Consider the following 21,688-nt stretch of genomic DNA (forward strand, 5'->3'; position numbering starts at 1 on the left):
CCCCGCACTGAAGTATACCTATCACCTACATGCAGTATTGGCCGGGCAGCCATCTTGTGTGCGGAACAAATATATTTGACCCAAATGGTACATTTTGCAAATATTATCCATATCCTGTATGTTACACTTTTGGGCCGTATTCAATTAGCGGCGAAAACGGATGATTTTTCGGAAAAAAAACAGGCGAAACGCAATTGCCGAAAAAAAACTGGAGAAAAGTTTTCTCCATCCCAGACCAGGCGAAAAAAAAAGTAAAATCCCTATTTTTGGCTAAAAATGTGAGGATTTATTTCAGAACCCTTTGGACACCCCCCTTCCCTAATGATAAATGAGTAAAAAAAATTTCCCTAAGTTGCGCACTTTGGCGAAAAACAACCGTGCAAATTTTGGGTAAAAAAAATAAATAAAAAAATTGGAAAATGATTTTAATGTATTGGGTCTGATTTTTCAGGGGGAGGTATGGATGTGTGAAGTGTTTTAAACATCGCACGCGGTCGCAACAGGCATTTTTTTACGGTTTTTAAAATTGAGTTTTTTCGACACGAAAATGTACTTCGAATCATTTTCAACGGTTTTAATTTTTTTTTCACCCACAATTGCGCGGTTGTCTTTCGCCAAAGTGCGCAACTTACAAAAAATTTTTTGGTTTAATTTATCATTAGGGGGTGTCCAAATGGTCCTGAAAGAAATCCCAAAATTTTTAGCCAAAAATAGGGATTTTGCATTTTTTTCCGCCTGGTCTGGGATGGAGAAAACTTTTCTCCAGTTTGTTTTTGCCAATTGCGTTTTCACCTGTTTTTTGGGCGAAAATATCACTGATTTTTGGCGAAAAATGCCCGTTTTCGCCTATCTTGAAAAAAACAGCAGTTATCGCCGCTAATTGAATACGGCCCATAGTTGGATACACTCGCTATCAGATCGTATATATCAGGTACCTTATTGAGGAAATGATTGATCTTTTGGGGTTTATACTGGTACCAGACATTAAAACATTTTTTACCCATACTTAAAAAACTTGACGTACTTTACTTTTGCCCTTATGTTTGTTTTATTTGTGTGCAGAAAGGTGACCGACGTGATTCCCTACCTAAGGCCATTACCACCTGAAGCCCCCGTCCCACAAATGGAACAGTAAATAGACAAAGTGACGCCTTAGATCTATAGCTAGTCATAGTTAGTACCTGTTACTTTGCTCTGTTCCCCTCAGAGGAGTAACGTGGCTTTATAGCCACATTATTGGCACAGCCACTGCAAATAGTTGTATTTTTTCATTATTATTTTAAAACCATCACCATTACAACACTCCCAAGTCCCCTTTATACTCCCCAAAGCAGTTGTAATTTAGCTATGTACTAACTTATTTAACTGTGTCATTCGTCTTTGCGTAATCCAAAGTGGGTGAGCTGCAATGTTCCCGAATACATATTACAGACAGACATGGGGGGGGGGGATACCTGTGGTTTATATGTGTGATTTTCCTTAACCCCCTCTTCCAGACCCTTTGAAATCATTATTTTACTGACTATTTTTGCCAACTGTGTGGCCTTAGCTGTGTATATTCCCTTCCCAGAGGACGACTCCAACGCTACAAATTCCAACTTGGTGAGTACTGGGTGGATTTATCTGTGTCTGCAACGCATTGATGAGAGGTGTCACGATTTACTGGTCACATTTCACTTGTGCGCTCACTTGGCGGACGGTCTAAGGTTCCCTGTTACGGTTGTTTGATACCGGTGACAAATCTGCCGATATTGTAAGTGAGCCTGTCACCTATCCATCACGTTTGGCCTATCTCCTCCCTCCCAGTGCCAGCGACATGCTATGCAAATAGGGGGGGAGGAGTCAGGTGCAGCGTTCAGGAAGTATGGAAAGAAATATGGTCCCTCCCATTGGTGGGATAGAAAACTCAGTTTAAACCTTTCTTATACACCTTTCAGACAGAAATCAAAATTACTGGGTTAAACATTTCAACCCGGTAATTTGGTGATTTACACGGGACTTTTTTCTGTCTGAAAGGGTCATCCCGTGTACCTAAATTCCCGGGACTTGGACCCAGGAATTTACCAGGGTCGGAGACACGGGAATTTAGTCCCGGGTTGACCCTTTCAGACAGAAGAAATACACGTGTAAAACAGCAAATTACCGGGTTGAAATTTTAGACCCGGTAATTTGCTCTTCTGTCTGAAGGAGGGTACAGACAGAGAATGGCAAAACAACCCGGTACACAAAAGTCGGGGATAATCCGGGTTTTTTGCCATTTTCTGTCTGAAGGTGGTATTACTGTTTTATTGAGTTGTTCATCCATTTAATTGGCTGCATTGGCTGTATTTGTGGGTGACGGGTCTGCTGTACATCTCCGCGCTGGGGCATGGCTTATTTTGGTGGTATGCTATGTTATCTTATTATACAGATTGTGCATTATATTCAATTTATCGAAATCAAAATGGTGTTTTTGTATAGCGGCCATGTTTTACTGTGGTTTGTCGCTGATGCTAACGTTGATGAGGAGGATGACAGGATCGGTGTGGTTCTGTGAGGGATTTTAGGCCGTCCCTGTTTGCTCCTTCCGCTTCCTTTATGAGAAATAACTGTTTTATGTTCTGTATGAATATAATTTGGTACTGACGCAGCGATAATACATGGTTACCGTGATATGTTGTGCTGGTGACACAGTGAGACATCATTCAGTCAGTAAATAGAGAGATTTGTGGACTCTGCTTTTAAATCAGCTCATTGTCGAGGGATAGAGAGAGAGAGAGAGAGAGAGAGAGAGAGAGATGTATATATATATATATATATATATATATATATATTGGCGTAAATCGCAGAAGTTCTGGTAAAAATGTCTTAAAAATAAGCCAAGATAGTTTTCCACATATATCTGTTATTATCCTGTCTCCCCGATTTGTCAGATGGATTATCAGATAAACATTTCATTATGTGTTTGGTACTAACCCAGTAACATTCTGGCCTCTGCGTGGCCTGCAGGCTGTTGTAGAACTACAAGTTCCAGCATGCTCCAGCACGGCTGAACGTCCCTGGTGCTGCTGAAAAACGCTTTGACCCTACACAAAAATGTGACTTGTATTTGGGATGAATTTCAGTACAGAGAATATTTTTTTCCATTATAATCTGATTATAGTTAATGTTTGTAGGTTTATTTGTCTGTGGGGAACGTACAGCGTGTATATACAGTGTTCAGCCCTTCTGTATTTTCTTTTCTTATATTATGAAATCTATATGCACTTAATGAGGGATTCCATCCAGTGATTAGAACAAGAAACAAACCGTATTGTCTGATAAAAGGGAACAGCGCCTTTTCCTTACGAATTACCTGTAGAATTGGCCAATAACTGGCAACGTAACGTAATAGCCCCTGTGGTCGTACTTAGCTGCAGTTACCCCAGTGATTCCAGGGCGGCTCCACATCTGGAAGCTGTAAGTGCTGCTCTATCTCTGCCATGGAGACTGTAACACAGTTGTTTGGTGGCCTCTTGTTGCCCGGCTATAACAGAGGGCCTGATTCAGAGCCGCTCGTAAGCGGCCACTCGTTCGCTCCGAGCGATGTTCGCACAACTGCGCATGCGTATGGGTCGTAATGCGCATGCGCCAACCAGTCATTGCGGTCGGAAATCGTGCGCTCGTAATACAGCGAGGGGCTGCTAATTTGAGTGACAGAATGAGGCGTTCGTGGGTGGTAACAGGGGAAGGTGCTTGAAAACGGGGAGTGAAGATCCGAACGCAGGCGTGCCAAACGGTCAAAACGGCGTTTAATGGGTGTGCATAATTAGTAAAGGAGCGTCATTGACCACGTCACTTGGTTGTCTTTTAGCCTGAACTGCTCGCAGTGATTGCGGGAAGTAAATCCTACCACAAGCACTGCGAGCAGTTCAGATGCCTTTCGATGTTCCCGATTAATCTAATAAATAGCGGAGATGACGTGTGATGCGAACGGCAAAGGGGCGTCTTTAGAAAATAGCGAGCGCATTTTTCGGACGCTCGCTCAGACATAGAGGCGTCAACAGACCGCAAAGAGCGAGAGCTCAATTTAAATATCCCTTTTTCAATCGATTGTGGCAATTCTGCAATCTGCACTCGATTGAAAAAGGGAAAGATTTCTATACACAATCAATTGCAGATTGCACGATTGCTGCAATCAATTGCTGATGTATGGGGCCTTTGGGGTTAATTTACGTGTATGTTAGCAAATATAAAGGCCCCTATACATCTGCAATTGATTGCAGCAATCGTGCAATTTGCAATCGATTGTATATAAAAATCTTTCCCTTTTTCAATAGATTGTGGCAATTCTGCAATCGATTGAAAAAGGGAAAGATTTTTATACACAATCGATTGCAAATTGCACGATTGCTGCAATCAATTGCTGATGTATGGGGGCCTTTAGTCAATACATATGTAATTGGCTATAGTCTGCTTTTATTTGTAAGTATTAAAGTATCAAATAGTGTTTTTCCAAATGCGTTTTATTTTTGTCGGTCTGCGTTTTTAAAACCCGACTTAGCGGCACAATAATACATCGCGACCTTATTCTTCTGCTTGATCTCACAGAGAGCTTTGCATTGGTCAGTGGCAATAATTTCAGAATACATTCGTTTTACTTCCATGATATGAGGAAATAAATTGTGAAAGATGTCAAAGAAGGGGAATATTTTTAATAGCCGCAGAATGTTGCTGCTGGCGTCACTGTTTACGGCAATTTGCAGCGATGTCCACAAACAGGTTTAGTCGTCGACTAAAAGCCGTGCACAGACTGCATCACAAACTGAACTTGCAGTAACCACAACCATGAAATTAGACGTTTTTAGAAATTGTTTGCTTTTGTTAAGCGTGTCATAAACTGTATTCTTTTCAGAATCCCAATTAATAGATGTTTTTTAGGGACATTTGAGCCCCCTTAGCTTTCCTAAAACTGTGGGCCTGATTCAGAGCCGCTCGTAAGCGGCCGCTCGTTCGCTCCGAGCGATGTTCGCACATCTGCGCATGCGTATGGGTTTTAGTACGCATGCGCGAACCAGTCATTGCGGTCGATAATCGTGTGCTCGCAAAATAGCGAATGCCTGCTAATTTGAGTGACAGGATGAGGCGTATGTGGGTGGTAACAGGGGAAGGTGCTTGAAAACGGGGAGTGGAGATCAGAACGCAGGCGTGCCAAACGGTCAAAACGGGCGTTTAATGGGTGTGCATAATTAACAAAGCAGCGTCATCGACCACGTCACTTGGTTGTCTTTTAGCCTGAACTGTTCGCATGATTGCGGTAGGAATATGCTACCACAAGCACTGCGAGCAGTTCATACGCTGTTCGATGTACTCGATTAATCAAATAAATAGCGGAGATGACGTAGGATGCGAGCGGCCAGGGGGCGTTTTTTCCAAAATAGTGAGCGCATGTTTCGTTCGCTCGCTCAGACATAGAGGCGTCAACAGCCCGCAAAGAGCGAGCGCTTAATTTAAATAGCCAGCCCCTTTTTCTGAACGAGCGTCCGCAAATAGCGTCCGGCTCTGAATCAGGCCCTGTGACCGCTGAGTAATTTGCAAGTTAACTCATATTATTCACTAAAACAATGAGAACGATTCTAATTTTGGTGGTTCGGATCCTGAGAAAGTCGGAGCATTTAGACCCTTCTACCCCCGGAGGGAGACGATTTATGTAGGCGGGCGCAAGTCATCTCGTCTTTAAATAATCCAGCTGCTTAGCGTGAGTCAGTGATTTTGTCAGGTCACCGCTGGCGTAACTTTCACCTGCGTTGGAGATTTGTGTCAGATGGAAGAAAACAGCTCTGGAATTGAATCCAGGGTAGCCGGATAATCTTTCCAGTCACGCTCCGTCCTGATCAGCGCGGCTTAATGCATTCATAGGTGGCAGGCACTGTCTGCCGATGAGTCAGGCTTTGTTATTCCGGACCAAAAAGCTGATATTTCAAGAAAATTGTACGTGATCCCGATCGGAGATGGATGTGACAGTGACGAATGAGTGCGTCCTGGCGGTCAGGTTAACTGTTGCCGCACTGAGGCACTGGTTAGATTTACCACCCACCTGTTACTGTGATCACAATCCAGAGACTCCCCTTCCCCTCCCGCTCTCTCTAACAGGTCTGTGCCAGGGACAGTTATTGACAGTAATGTATACGGGCTGATATAATACATGCATTTGTGTTGTTTATATGAATAAGCAGAGAGTGGAGCGGCGTTTCGGCAGACGTGGTTGGGCCCTGTGACGTTTGGGAATCATTTGGGCAGACCGCTCAAGGGAATCAGGTGGTCGCACAAATCCCTGTCATGTGACACTGAATTGCGCGGCCATGTAATTCTGGGTAAATATCTCCGCAGGGTTGCTGCTATTTCCTATGTGGCTAAAGGACCTCTGTGACGTATCCACCAGGTGACCGCTGTAGGAGGCTGGACCGCTCCTGCGTTACCGTCCACTAGGGCATAGAGGGGGAATAAATATTTGTGGCGAGCGCAGCAAGCCACCGTGCCCGAAGCGGGGCGAGCGTAGCGAGCCCGCGAGGGGACACTTTTGGTCCCCCGCCCCTCCCCCTTTTAGGCCGGGTCACGTGGGTGTGATGTCACAGGTCCATCAGCGCTCTATAGTCTAGACCTAACCATCTCCGCAGCACAGAACAACGTTTTCCGCAAATCTATGACTACACGTGTGGCCTGCAGCACAAGTTTGCGGCTTCCAAATAGAGAGCGCGTGGAAACTGCAAGTTGAATGGGAAATGATTCTTTAATCACCTTCTTCTATCCAGCCGTCAATTCTCATTTGTTTTTTTTTTTTTTTTTTTTAAATAGGCAAAAATTCAGGTTCATCCGTTGCGAAGAGAACGTGTAACATTCTCCATCGTCTAGGTAACGTTTCCGTTCCAGGACGCAGATATGATGTGATCACAGGGGTTGATCCTGGCTATCAATCCAGCGTCAGGGCAACAGGATCACTATCCTCAGGGTGATGTGGCTGCTCGGTCTGTATCTGCTCTGTCCTAAATACGATCTTGCCCATCACATTAGGTCAATATACAGAAACGTGCAGCACAATTTATTATGGCTTATTAGCATTTATATAGCGCACGCAAATTACGCAGCACCTTACAGAGAATATTTGGCCATACATACCACATGTACACGCACACGTTTACTGCGACAGACTGAGCGGAGTATCTTATATGTCCCAAGGCCGCTTTTATGGCTGTTCTGTTTTATAGAATTCGGGCAAATCCCTTTGTCGGTGACTTATGTAATGTTGTTTTTGGGACTTTCTTGAATTGCCAGGAGGCGATTCCATTTAGCACAAAGGCCGTGACATGCTGTTTTGGAACGGCACATTGCATCCATCCACACTGAACTCCATATGTGCACATGAGTTTACATGTCAGATCTGATGCTGTATGGCATAAGTTCATGCGATCAGAAATGTCCTGGATGACACGATTTATGCCTTAGGCCCGTATTCAATTTGAGGCAAAAAGTCCGGATGACGTCATTTTCGCCTGTTTTGCTTTTACCCCGTATTCAATTTGAAAGACTTTCCGCCTTGGCGGACAGTCAATGCAATGTAATAGGCGAAAATGTTTTGCCTATGAATAGCAGGCGGAAAAAAGTGCAGAATTGGGGTTTTGGGGTGCAACGTTGCGGGAACCCCCGTGCAGCCTTCAGACAGTCCCCCAAAGGTAATCTGTGTCAACATTTTTTTCAAAAAACACTTAAGAATACCCAAAAAAATCACTTTCATTTTGGGGCCGAAAAAATAAAATGTTGGGGGACAATGTTAAAAACTAGCGAACTTGACTCTGGGGGGTCCCCAAGTATGCCCCATGTGTTTTTTTGATTGCAGGTGCTTGCGGCTGGTGGATTTTTTCAACTTCACTTTAGCAACTATTAAATATGCTGATCCCCATTTTCAAGTACCCCAAATTTGCTGGGATAAGTTATTTTCTGGAAAAAATACTCCTGAATACTATTCTGCACCACTTATAGAAAAACGCTATTTAGAAGCTATTCAGCCCGTTTAAAAACACCAGATACCTTTAGCAAGCCAAATCAGAGGGTACCATAGTGAACCCCCATGTCAGAGCATCTTTTGGGGGGTGTCAGGCTGATTTCCCCAAATCTGACAGTACTTTCCGCCTGTTCAAGTTTCGCCGGGTCCCGTTTTTGCGTACTTTCAAATTTTAATCAGGGGTAAAGCGGGCACGCGCTCGATAATTTTCCGCCTACAAAACAGGCGAAGTAGGCGAAAAGTCCGGGCCGCGAAAAAGTATCACGGCTCGGCTCAAATTGAATACGGCTCTTAGTTGGAAATGTTATCATATATTGATGGCTATGCCCGCCTGTGAGCATAAATCCATGTATTTCTCTTACACGCATGGGATGTGTGATATTCAGGGGACCAGAGCCATAGAAGCGGGGGTTCAGTACTACTTATGGGTCATAGTAGGGCAATCAGAGAACGGACACCCCCTTTCACCGTCTCCAGGGTTGTTTATGTAGCTCAGGAGAAATATGAGGGGCTGTGGGCTCAGGCGTGGGGGCCGCGGTGTTTCAGGCCTATGTCGTTTGGTTTCTATGCTTAGTGAAGGGCAGTTGCTGTGGTAACAATCCATCATGTTCTTTATTATCATAGACAGGGCAGTTGCCGTGGTAACCAACCCTCATGTTGTTTATTATCATAGACAGGGCAGTTGCCGTGGTAACCAACTTTCATGTTGTTTATTATCATAGACAGGGCAGTTGCCGTGGTAACCAACCCTCATGTTGTTTATTATCATAGACAGGGCAGTTGCCGTGGTAACCAACCCTCATGTTGTTTATTATCATAGACAGGGCAGTTGCCATGGTAACCAACCATCATGTTGTTTATTATCATAGACAGGGCAGTTGCCGTGGTAACCAACCATCACATTGTTTATTTTCATAGACAGAAGCCTCTTTGGGCACTGATCCATCTCTTGTTTAGCGCAACGTTTTACCTAGCGGAAACGGGTTCTGCTGCGTTCCCGCAAGATTCCCACCATGCACCAGCCAGAGAGGAAACATGCATTTGTCGCATATTTGCTTTCAGCGTTAACTTTAGCTGCCTATGTAATCAATAATGTAATTATTCCGGATCTCCCCACTGTCACGGGTTTGCAGCTTAATTAGATGTTAATTAACCTTCTTTGTGAAGATTAAATACCCATATGCCACAGTACAATAAATTCTGCACGCTATCAATACTCGCCACAATTGTTTTTATAAAAGACTCACTGTGTTGCCCTTTGTATAGTGACAGATTGCAACTTAAACCGGCCTTTTATGTTTAATTCTTCTCCCAGGGACGGGTATAAAGGTGTTCTTTGTTTTGTTTTTTCCTATAGTCACATGGAAGTACAGAAACGTATAACTGCAGACTATTCCCTGCAAGGAATGACAGCGGCTGCTGATATAAGACTTCTAAACGCTAGGGAGCTGGTTCTGAGTCAGGCGCCAACTGACGGCATACGCGGACCCCTGCGACTGACAGATTTACTACTTTTAGGATAATGCGGGTCCGTCCATCTATGCCAGGGATGGGAAACCTCAGGCCCAGGGGCAGTATAAGGCCCGCGGAATCATTTGGTCTCTCTGAGCTTTTATCTGCTAGCCTTATCTGGAATGGCACCATGCAGCCAGAATCTATGCAGCAGCGCCGCCTGGAGCGTCCTTAGGACACATCCGACGGCCACAACGCTGCCCTTACAGCTACCCGGAGCATCCCCAGGATGCTCCGGGCATTGCTGTAATCCCTGTCGATTGTGGCCCCGCCCTTGTCTGACGTCACATGAATGTTACATATATATCAAAATGGCCCTCGGCAGAAAAAAGGTTCCCCACCCCAGGTCTATGCGAATATCTATCCGCCTTCATGCGTATTAATCGCTCCGCCCAATGTCTTTCCATACGCAATCATCATCAATCATTAGTGTCGGCACTTTCATCAGCCTAAAAGTCAGGCTACGCACCCATGGCACTGCCATAACACTACCACAGGATGCGTCTGTTCTGTACGTCTGCACGGTAACCGCCCAGGTGACGCCCGTTTCATAGACAGTGATAGATTCGGCCATGTATAGAGCGAACTGTGCATTCTCGTATTCTTTGACAATTTGCGTATGAATGGCGCAGCGCATTTGCAGTCTGCCATCACTTTCTTTGGTGCATGCGCAGTTTGCTGATAAATGCCCAAATGTGCAAATCAGAGTCACTGAAAGTACAAGAGAGAAGGATAGTGCTAAGGGTGAACAAGATGAAAGCGAGATCTTACATGCCGAGGGGATCGGTGAACAGTTGTTGGGAGGACTGGGGAGAAGAGCCGGGCATGGGCAGAGAGGCAAATGGGCATCAGGAGGAGGGCTGATAGGCTGGTAATAAGATGGTGTGTTTTCAGTGCACGTTTCAAGCTGGCGAGACTGGCAAGAATTCTGATGTGGCGAGGGAGTGAGGTCCAGAGGACGGGAAAAAGTGTGAGAAGTCTTGGCAGCACAATGGCGTAGTGGTCAGCATTAGCGTTGTCACAGCACAGGTCTTGGGTTGGATTCCCACCAGGGTTGGTATGGTCTCCCCGTCTATGTATGGGTTTCCTTTGGGTGCTCCAGTATGCTGCCACAATCCAAAAACATACTGGTAGGTTAACTGGTTTCCTACCAAAATGAATCCTAGTGTACATAATGTGTGTGTACACATTTGCGGCACTAGGGGGTTGGTGATACCCAGTGCGGTCAATAGACCCCTAGCGTGCTCCTCAGACGCCAGCGGTTGAAAAAGGGGTATGGTCTCATGAGTAAAGGGGTTTGACCTTGAGTCACACTACGTTTCATCCCTCTGGGGTAGTGCCCAGCATTCCGCCCTCACTGCCGGCTCCTCCTCAGTGATCAGGACCCGGGCTCTGCACTATAACATCACAGTACAGCGCCAGGCTACCGGTCACTGAGGAGGGACTGGCATTCTGGTGTCACCCCCTCGGAGGGAGGCACCTGGTGTTGCCCGCACCCCCCCTAGTGACACTAGTGTGTACAAGTGGTTATAAATATAGAGTGTTGGCACCACTGGGGCAGGGATGGAGGTGAGGTGGCAATTAGGGAAAGAGTGGAGGGGAAGTAGACAGAAATAAGGTTGGCGATGTAGATGTGGAGGTGCGTCATAGGTGAGGATGAGGAGTTTGAATTGGACAGTAAGGTGGATAGCTGGTTGCAGAGAGGGCCGAGCACAGATAGAGCAGAATAGGACGGGCAGCAGCGCGTAAGATGGATTGAAAAGGAAAAAGGTGTGAACAGGGGAGGCCAGAGAGATGGAGGCTACAGTAGCCAAGGTGGGAGGTGATGAGTGCGTATATGAGGGCGGGGTGGAGTGGGGGGTTGGCTGCTTCTTTTGCATACGCTCGCAGTCTCTGAGAAGCCTGTGGAGGGAATAGAGAAGCATTGTCCGGACCCCTTCCAGCATTTTCTTGTGGGGTTCGTCAATAACATATTTTCATGATGGAGATTCGGGGTATATTAGGGACACAGTTGAGGTTTTCCTTTGATTACATCTATTTTCTGACAGCAGGGAGCTGATGATGGAAGCTGAGGTAAAGATGCTCCCAGATCAGATGAGGGTTGTAACCCTGGTTAGTGTTAATGTGCATGACAGCATTACCATCCAATCAGCATTCAGCAATGTGCGGACCGCAGCAGGCGCGCAACAATTACTGGATTACATCAATAAATATTGTCAGTAATAGCATTATATTTCAGTAATGATAACAGTAAACCGGCAACTTCCACTCTCTAAATGCGGTAAATAGATCTCATTAAGATGGGAATATTAATAAAGGCGCGGTCTTATTACAGAGAGCTGTCGCCGCTAAATATAATGAATCGTGTGAGACAGATCAGCATTGTACTGAACCTCCTCAGAGCGGAGTCTATGACAACAAGTGGTTTTTATAGCATAACTTTTTTTTTGTTGTGTGTATTTTACAGTCCCGTATTTGGGCTGTATTTATCACCTGCATACAATACCGGCAGCCATTTTGACAGCATAATCCATGCTTCTAGAATACATCTGATCCATTCACTAGGAACAAGTGAAATTGCTGGCATACAGTACTTGTCTAGCACACAAAATGGCTGCCTTCCCTGACATTTTTATCCTTTCCTAAAGAAATAAACAACTTTCTGTGATTTATTTTATACTCTAAAGTCTCGTACCATCCGCATTGTATCGGCTGGTGTATAATATCACACTTGAGATATTATCCCTTCCCCCATGTGCCACTGTGCCAGCCCCTACAATCTTCTGCACAAGGGGGTGCCACAGGTTATAGGGGTTGGCATGGTGACACCCATGTGTAACTGTCCTAGCCCCCCAATTCCCTTCTGCAGCATCCCGGGTGGAACGTGGGTAGACGCTGGAACGAGCATGGCAGAAAGTTGGTGTAACTTATCAGACCCTCCAACGTGACCCGTTCCATTAGGTACAGAATGCTCTGCTCCTGGACTTCCCTCTTAATTTATGATTGCAGACACCTGTGCTGCCTGAAACACCTGTCTCATCAATTACCTAGTTCAACACAGATGGCTGCAGTCATACCAGGGCCGTAGCTAGGGTAGTGCGGCCGGTGCCATCGCACAGGGCACCACAGGTCAGGGGGCGCTGTTTGGGCCTGTCAAATGTCTGTTTATTATCATTCTTGCTTGTAGCTTCCTCTTATTTTATCCCCAGCATCTCCTGGTCTCCCCTATCTCTTCCCTGGCCCTTCCCCATGAAGCCATGGCCCTTTTTTGGATGCATTATGTCTCTTTGAAAAATGAGGGGGGCGCCAATGCTCTTTCTGGCACAGGGCACCAAAAAGTCTAGTTACGGCTCTGAGTCATAGATTAGGTGGGCAGACCAGGAGCAGAGTGTTTTGTACCTAATGGAATGGGTCATGTTGGAGGGTAGTAACTTTGTGGTGTTGGTTGAATCTGGGCAGCATTTGGAGAGGATTGTGCTGTTCTATGGGAAGGTCATGTTGGGTGCTTATGTGACCTCATTTATCAATGAGTGATATTCTTGTTACTCCTCTTAAATGGTGCCCCAGCAGGTCATGTCAGCCCTGCTGCAATGGACGTCGGGAAAAGGGGGCGGAGCCAGCGGCGGTTGCCGGGCAGACAGCAGGGAAGTAGGCAACTTCCCTGCTCTGTTCGGTTTGCGGTACAGATAACGCCATCCTCAGATGGTGAATCTGTACCGCAGGAGAGGAACGTAAAGCTTAGCTCTCCATTCCTTCATGAATCACACTCCTCATACAATAGTATGGAGATGCGATGCAGGCATGGAGCGGGGGTGCTGCTAGGGAAGTAATACACTTCTCCACGGTAACTAGCGCCATGAATAGCACGAAGCAGAGAAGAGCCCTGACTTCAGCTAAACATGGCTCTTCTCTGCTTCATGGATAGACCCATTGGTGTTTACAGTTACCGTGTGGCTGAGTGGGAGGTATTCTTAGCTGCCAGTTTATGCTATTGGTACAGATGTGCCCTCATTCACTTAGCGTTTTTGCGCCATATGGTGCGAGATGCTTGGCGCGACACTCTGCCATGGGTTGCGATTCGTTCTTCTTTCTAAATTTTGCATCTTAGTCGCACGGTAGCTACATACAGAGGTGCTCACAGTGTACCAGGGGCTCTAGGTCAGTCATTTTTTAGCCAAGGAATTTGTATAAAGTGTCAGATTAAGCATAAAGATACATGGACGGGAGGTATGGCGCGGGTCGCTTCTATCTGAAATATTTGTATGTAATGCCAGCCTCAGTAGTCAGTGCACCCGTGTATTTGTACTTTTGTCGCATTAATGATGTTAATAGGAGAAGACATTTGGTGCGGTTAAGTCGCAGAGTCCTCATCGCGTCAAACTGAGCTATTTGGCGCGATTTGAGGTGCTTTCAGTCACAGGTCCTGATTCAGACTCGCAATATGCTGCGCCCGCTTTAGCGTCTGTTACTGTGGTTGTGCCTGCGTCTTTATGCTAATGTTAGTATCGGCCTCTCCTCTGGTTGTGTCTGCGTCTTTATGCTAATGCTAGTGTCGACCTCTCCTCTGGTTGTGTCTGTGTCTTTATGCTAATGTTAGTATCGGCCTCTCCTCTGGTTGTGCCTGTGTCTTTATGCTAATGCTGGTATCATCCTCTCCTCTGGTTGTGCCTGCGTCTTTATGCTAATGCTGGTATCATCCTCTCCTCTGGTTGTGCCTGCGTCTTTATGCTAATGCTAGTATCGGCCTCTCCTCTGGTTGTGCCTGTGTCTTTATGCTAATGCTAGTATCGGCCTCTCCTCTGGTTGTGCCTGCGTCTTTATGCTAATGATAGTATCGGCCTCTCCTCTGGTTGTGCCTGTGTCTTTATGCTAATGCTAGTATCGGCCTCTCCTCTGGTTGTGCCTGCGTCTTTATGCTAATGCTAGTATCGGCCTCTCCTCTGGTTGTGCCTGTGCCTTTATGCTAATGCTAGTATCGGCCTCTCCTCTGGTTGTGCCTGTGCCTTTATGCTAATGCTAGTATCGGCCTCTCCTCTGGTTGTGTCTGTGTCTTTATGCTAATGATAGTATCGGCCTCTCCTCTGGTTGTGCCTGTGTCTTTATGCTAATGCTAGTATCGGCCTCTCCTCTGGTTGTGCCTGCGTCTTTATGCTAATGCTAGTATCGGCCTCTCCTCTGGTTGTGCCTGTGCCTTTATGCTAATGCTAGTATCGGCCTCTCCTCTGGTTGTGCCTGTGCCTTTATGCTAATGCTAGTATCGGCCTCTCCTCTGGTTGTGTCTGTGTCTTTATGCTAATGATAGTATCGGCCTCTCCTCTGGTTGTGCCTGCGTCTTTATGCTAATGCTAGTATCGGCCTCTCCTCTGGTTGTGCCTGTGCCTTTATGCTAATGCTAGTATCGGCCTCTCCTCTGGTTGTGCCTGTGTCTTTATGCTAATGCTAGTGTCGACCTCTCCTCTGGTTGTGTCTGTGTCTTTATGCTAATGCTAGTATCGGCCTCTCCTCTGGTTGTGCCTGCGTCTTTATACTAATGCTAGTATCGGCCTCTCCTCTGGGTGTGTCTGTGTCTTTATACTAATGCTAGTATCGGCCTCTCCTCTGGGTGTGCCTGTGTCTTTATGCTAATGCTAGTATCGGCCTCTCCTCTGGGTGTACCTGTGTCTTTATGCTAATGCTAGTATCATCCTCTCCTCTGGTTGTGTCTGTGTCTTTATGCTAATGCTAGTATCGGCCTCTCCTCTGGTTGTGCCTGTGTCTTTATGCTAATGCTAGTATCGGCCTCTCCTCTGGGTGTACCTGTGTCTTTATGCTAATGCTAGTATCATCCTCTCCTCTGGTTGTGCCTGTGTCTTTATGCTAATGCTAGTATCGGCCTCTCCTCTGGGTGTGCCTGTGTCTTTATACTAATGCTAGTATCGGCCTCTCCTCTGGGTGTGCCTGTGTCTTTATACTAATGCTAGTATCGGCCTCTCCTCTGGTTGTGCCTGTGTCTTTATGCTAATGATAGTATCGGCCTCTCCTCTGGGTGTACCTGTGTCTTTATGCTAATGCTAGTATCATCCTCTCCTCTGGTTGTGCCTGTGTCTTTATGCTAATGCTAGTATCGGCCTCTCCTCTGGTTGTGCCTGTGTCTTTATGCTAATGCTAGTATCGGCCTCTCCTCTGGGTGTACCTGTGTCTTTATGCTAATGCTAGTATCATCCTCTCCTCTGGTTGTGCCTGTGTCTTTATGCTAATGCTAGTATCGGCCTCTCCTCTGGGTGTGCCTGTGTCTTTATACTAATGCTAGTATCGGCCTCTCCTCTGGGTGTGCCTGTGTCTTTATACTAATGCTAGTATCGGCCTCTCCTCTGGTTGTGCCTGTGTCTTTATGCTAATGATAGTATCGGCCTCTCCTCTGGGTGTACCTGTGTCTTTATGCTAATGCTAGTATCATCCTCTCCTCTGGTTGTGCCTGTGTCTTTATGCTAATGCTAGTATCGGCCTCTCCTCTGGTTGTGCCTGTGTCTTTATGCTAATGCTAGTATCGGCCTCTCCTCTGGTTGTGCCTGCGTCTTTATGCTAATGCTAGTATTGGCCTCTCCTCTGGTTGTGCCTGTGTCTTTATGCTAATGCTAGTATCGGCCTCTCCTCTGGTTGTGCCTGTGTCTTTATGCTAATGCTAGTATCGGCCTCTCCTCTGGTTGTGCCTGTGTCTTTATGCTAATGCTAGTATCGGCCTCTCCTCTGGTTGTGCCTGCGTCTTTATGCTAATGCTAGTATCGGCCTCTCCTCTGGTTGTGCCTGTGTCTTTATGCTAATGCTAGTATCGGCCTCTCCTCTGGCTGTGCCTGCGTCTTTATGCTAATGCTAGTATCGGCCTCTCCTCTGGTTGTGCCTGTGTCTTTATGCTAATGCTAGTATCGGCCTCTCCTCTGGGTGTACCTGTGTCTTTATGCTAATGCTAGTATCGGCCTCTCCTCTGGTTGTGCCTGCGTCTTTATGCTAATGCTAGTATCGGCCTCTCCTCTGGTTGTGCCTGCGTCTTTATGCTAATGCTAGTATCGGCCTCTCCTCTGGTTGTGCCTGTGTCTTTATGCTAATGCTAGTATCGGCCTCTCCTCTGGCTGTGCCTGTGTCTTTGGGCTCTATTTATTAACATTATTTTTACTAAAATAAAGTGAAAAAGGGTGTTTTCACACCCTTTTCACATTATTTTAGTTTCACCTGTAGTTATTACAGGGCAATTGGAGTAGAATTAGTAAAATTCTACTCCAACCCCCAGTATCACTTATTTTTAGTAAAGCAGATCGCATTTCCCATAATAAGTTACTAAAAATAAATTGTAAAAAAATACCGGGGGAAGCCCTGTGATAATAACGCCACCTGGAGGTGGCGTTATCCAGGGTCTCCCCCGGTTACCGGGCTCCCACTCTGCTCTAACGGGGAGAGCAGAGGCGGGAGCCGGTACCAGTAATCAGCTATGTGGTCTAAAGAGACCGCAAGCTGATTGCTGTAAAAAAAAGAAAAAAAAAATTAAACATTTTTTTTTCACTTACCTGAATCCAGGGACCGGTGATCGGGCCTCCGGTGATGGCTCCTCTCCGGTCAGCTGGTCTCCCACAGTGCACTGGGGCCCGGTCATCAGGTGATCGGGCCCCAGTGCAGTATGGGAGATCACCTGATCGGGAAGCCGGGAGAAGACCACCGGAGGCCAGGAGGATGCAGGTAAGTGTAATGAAGGGAGGGGGGGGGGGGGAGGGGGGTTGCGGGGGACCGCGATCGCGGGGGCGGGGCTTAGCACCGGGGGCGGGGCTTAGTGCCGGTGGGGGGGTAGTAGCGGTGGTCGCTCAGCGCATGCGCGTGCTCTTAGTCGCTGTATTTTTTCCGAAAATACCGCGACTAGATTGCGGATGGGATCCGCAGGGACAGAGCTTTATCGCAAGCTCTGTCCCTGCAAGGGATTTATAGTAAATCCCTGTGATATTACCTGAATTCGCAATGTGAATTCACTCGGTAATATCACACTACAATCCGCATTCAATATGCGGATTGTAGTAAATAGAGCCCTTTATGCTAATGCTAGTATCGGCCTCTCCTCTGGTTGTGCCTGTGTCTTTATGCTAATGCTAGTATCGGCCTCTCCTCTGGTTGTACCTGTGTCTTTATGCTAATGCTGGTATCGGCCTCTCCTCTGGCTGTGCCTGTGTCTTTATGCTAATGCTAGTATCATCCTCTCCTCTGGTTGTGTCTGTGTCTTTATGCTAATGCTAGTATCGGCCTCTCCTCTGGTTGTGCCTGTGCCTTTATGCTAATGTTAGTATCGGCCTCTCCTCTGGTTGTGCCTGCGTCTTTATGCTAATGTTAGTATCGGCCTCTCCTCTGGTTGTGCCTGCGTCTTTATGCTAATGTTAGTATCGGCCTCTCCTCTGGTTGTGCCTGTGTCTTTATGCTAATGTTAGTATCGGCCTCTCCTCTGGTTGTGCCTGCGTCTTTATGCTAATGTTAGTATCGGCCTCTCCTCTGGTTGTGCCTGTGTCTTTATGCTAATGTTAGTATCGGCCTCTCCTCTGGTTGTGCCTGCGTCTTTATGCTAATGTTAGTATCGGCCTCTCCTCTGGTTGTGCCTGTGTCTTTATGCTAATGTTAGTATCGGCCTCTCCTCTGGTTGTGCCTGTGTCTTTATGCTAATGCTAGTATCGGCCTCTCCTCTGGTTGTACCTGTGTCTTTATGCTAATGCTGGTATCGGCCTCTCCTCTGGCTGTGCCTGTGTCTTTATGCTAATGCTAGTATCATCCTCTCCTCTGGTTGTGCCTGTGTCTTTATGCTAATGTTAGTATCGGCCTCTCCTCTGGTTGTGCCTGTGTCTTTATGCTAATGTTAGTATCGGCCTCTCCTCTGGTTGTGCCCGTGTCTTTATGCTAATGCTGGTATCATCCTCTCCTCTGGTTGTGTCTGTGTCTTTATGCTAATGCTAGTATCAGCCTCTCCTCTGGTTGTACCTGTGTCTTTATGCTAATGCTAGTATCATCCTCTCCTCTGGTTGTGCCTGTGTCTTTATGCTAATGCTAGTATCATCCTCTCCTCTGGTTGTACCTGTGTCTTTATGCTAATGCTAGTATCGGCCTCTCCTCTGGGTGTGCCTGTGTCTTTATGCTAATGATAGTATCGGCCTCTCCTCTGGTTGTGCCTGTGTCTTTATGCTAATGCTAGTATCGGCCTCTCCTCTGGTTGTGCCTGTGTCTTTATGCTAATGCTAGTATCGGCCTCTCCTCTGGTTGTGCCTGTGTCTTTATGCTAATGCTAGTATCGGCCTCTCCTCTGGTTGTGCCTGTGTCTTTATGCTAATGCTAGTATCGGCCTCTCCTCTGGTTGTGCCTGTGTCTTTATGCTAATGCTAGTATCGGCCTCTCCTCTGGGTGTACCTGTGTCTTTATGCTAATGCTAGTATCGGCCTCTCCTCTGGTTGTGCCTGCGTCTTTATGCTAATGCTAGTATCGGCCTCTCCTCTGGGTGTGTCTGCGTCTTTATGCTAATGCTAGTATCGGCCTCTCCTCTGGTTGTGTCTGCGTCTTTATGCTAATGCTAGTATCGGCCTCTCCTCTGGTTGTGTCTGCGTCTTTATGCTAATGCTAGTATCGGCCTCTCCTCTGGTTGTGCCTGCGTCTTTATGCTAATGCTAGTATCGGCCTCTCCTCTGGTTGTGCTTGTGTCTTTATGCTAATGCTAGTATCGGCCTCTCCTCTGGTTGTGTCTGTGTCTTTATGCTAATGCTAGTATCAGCCTCTCCTCTGGTTGTACCTGTGTCTTTATGCTAATGCTAGTATCATCCTCTCCTCTGGTTGTGCCTGCGTCTTTATGCTAATGCTAGTATCATCCTCTCCTCTGGTTGTGTCTGTGTCTTTATGCTAATGCTAGTATCGGCCTCTCCTCTGGTTGTGTCTGTGTCTTTATGCTAATGCTAGTATCGGCCTCTCCTCTGGTTGTGCCTGTGTCTTTATGCTAATGCTAGTATCATCCTCTCCTCTGGTTGTGCCTGCGTCTTTATGCTAATGCTAGTATCGGCCTCTCCTCTGGTTGTGCCTGCGTCTTTATGCTAATGCTAGTATCGGCCTCTCCTCTGGTTGTGCCTGCGTCTTTATGCTAATGCTAGTATCGGCCTCTCCTCTGGTTGTGTCTGTGTCTTTATGCTAATGCTAGTATCGGCCTCTCCTCTGGTTGTGTCTGTGTCTTTATGCTAATGCTAGTATCGGCCTCTCCTCTGGTTGTGTCTGTGTCTTTATGCTAATGCTAGTATCATCCTCTCCTCTGGTTGTGTCTGTGTCTTTATGCTAATGCTAGTATCGGCCTCTCCTCTGGTTGTGCCTGCGTCTTTATGCTAATGCTAGTATCATCCTCTCCTCTGGTTGTGCCTGTGTCTTTATGCTAATGCTAGTATCGGCCTCTCCTCTGGGTGTGCCTGCGTCTTTATGCTAATGCTAGTATCGGCCTCTCCTCTGGTTGTGTCTGTGTCTTTATGCTAATGCTAGTATCGGCCTCTCCTCTGGTTGTGTCTGCGTCTTTATGCTAATGCTAGTATCGGCCTCTCCTCTGGTTGTGCCTGCGTCTTTATGCTAATGCTAGTATCGGCCTCTCCTCTGGGTGTGCCTGCGTCTTTATGCTGATGCTAGTATCGGCCTCTCCTCTGGTTGTGTCTGCGTCTTTATGCTAATGATAGTATCGGCCTCTCCTCTGGTTGTGCCTGTGTTTTTATGCTAATGATAGTATCGGCCTCTCCTCTGGTTGTGCCTGTGTCTTTATGCTAATGCTGGTATCATCCTCTCCTCTGGTTGTGCCTGTGTCTTTATGCTAATGCTAGTATCGGCCTCTCCTCTGGTTGTGCCTGCGTCTTTATGCTAATGCTAGTATCGGCCTCTCCTCTGGTTGTGCCTGTGTCTTTATGCTAATGTTAGTATCGGCCTCTCCTCTGGTTGTGCCTGTGTCTTTATGCTAATGATAGTATCGGCCTCTCCTCTGGTTGTGCCTGTGTCTTTATGCTAATGATAGTATCGGCCTCTCCTCTGGTTGTGCCTGCGTCTTTATGCTAATGCTAGTATCGGCCTCTCCTCTGGTTGTGCCTGTGTCTTTATGCTAATGCTGGTATCATCCTCTCCTCTGGTTGTGCCTGCGTCTTTATGCTAATGTTAGTATCGGCCTCTCCTCTGGTTGTGCCTGTGTCTTTATGCTAATGCTGGTATCATCCTCTCCTCTGGTTGTGCCTGCGTCTTTATGCTAATGTTAGTATCGGCCTCTCCTCTGGTTGTGCCTGTGTCTTTATGCTAATGCTGGTATCATCCTCTCCTCTGGTTGTGCCTGCGTCTTTATGCTAATGTTAGTATCGGCCTCTCCTCTGGTTGTGCCTGCGTCTTTATGCTAATGTTAGTATCGGCCTCTCCTCTGGTTGTGCCTGCGTCTTTATGCTAATGTTAGTATCGGCCTCTCCTCTGGTTGTGCCTGTGTCTTTATGCTAATGCTGGTATCATCCTCTCCTCTGGTTGTGCCTGCGTCTTTATGCTAATGTTAGTATCGGCCTCTCCTCTGGTTGTGCCTGCGTCTTTATGCTAATGCTAGTATCGGCCTCTCCTCTGGTTGTGCCTGCGTCTTTATGCTAATGCTAGTATCGGCATCTCCTCTGGTTGTGTCTGCGTCTTTATGCTAATGCTAGTATCGGCCTCTCCTCTGGTTGTGTCTGCGTCTTTATGCTAATGATAGTATCGGCCTCTCCTCTGGTTGTGCCTGTGTCTTTATGCTAATGCTAGTATCGGCCTCTCCTCTGGTTGTGTCTGTGTCTTTATGCTAATGCTAGTATCGGCCTCTCCTCTGGTTGTGCCTGCGTCTTTATGCTAATGCTAGTATCGGCCTCTTCTCTGGTGTACATCCGTGCGTCTGAGACGCCCATTTTTTGTGGCAAAACTTGCGCGAATGTCAGCATTGCATGCGACGCAGAATCGTGGCTACACTCTGATATAACAGCCTGTATCGATCAACTAACCTAACAAGTCCTGGTGAAAATCGCAAGTGTAAATATACCTTATAATAACCCTCTCAATATTGAGGATATAGAGGGAAGGGTGGTTGGACGATGGTTGCTCATAGCTAATACCAGCACTCATGTTCCATAGTGATCCCATAATAATCCA

General features: G+C 46.6%; 1 protein-coding gene across 3 annotated transcripts in view; it reads left to right on the forward strand.

The window, feature by feature from the left end:
* LOC148477190 (voltage-dependent L-type calcium channel subunit alpha-1C-like) overlaps positions 1-21,688 on the forward strand; it is a 477,994-nt gene that overhangs the window by 232,983 nt on the left and 223,323 nt on the right. For all 3 annotated transcript variants that reach the window (XM_088457088.1, XM_088457087.1, XM_088457089.1), the window contains exon 3: positions 1,497-1,602. In XM_088457088.1, coding sequence (XP_088313214.1) covers positions 1,497-1,602 — 106 coding nt within the window. The remainder of the gene's footprint in view (positions 1-1,496; positions 1,603-21,688) is intronic.

This window comes from Taudactylus pleione, unplaced genomic scaffold, assembly GCF_031769625.1.
Source record: "Taudactylus pleione unplaced genomic scaffold, aTauple2 ptg000738l, whole genome shotgun sequence".
In the NCBI taxonomy this organism is placed as follows: Eukaryota; Metazoa; Chordata; class Amphibia; order Anura; family Myobatrachidae; genus Taudactylus; species Taudactylus pleione.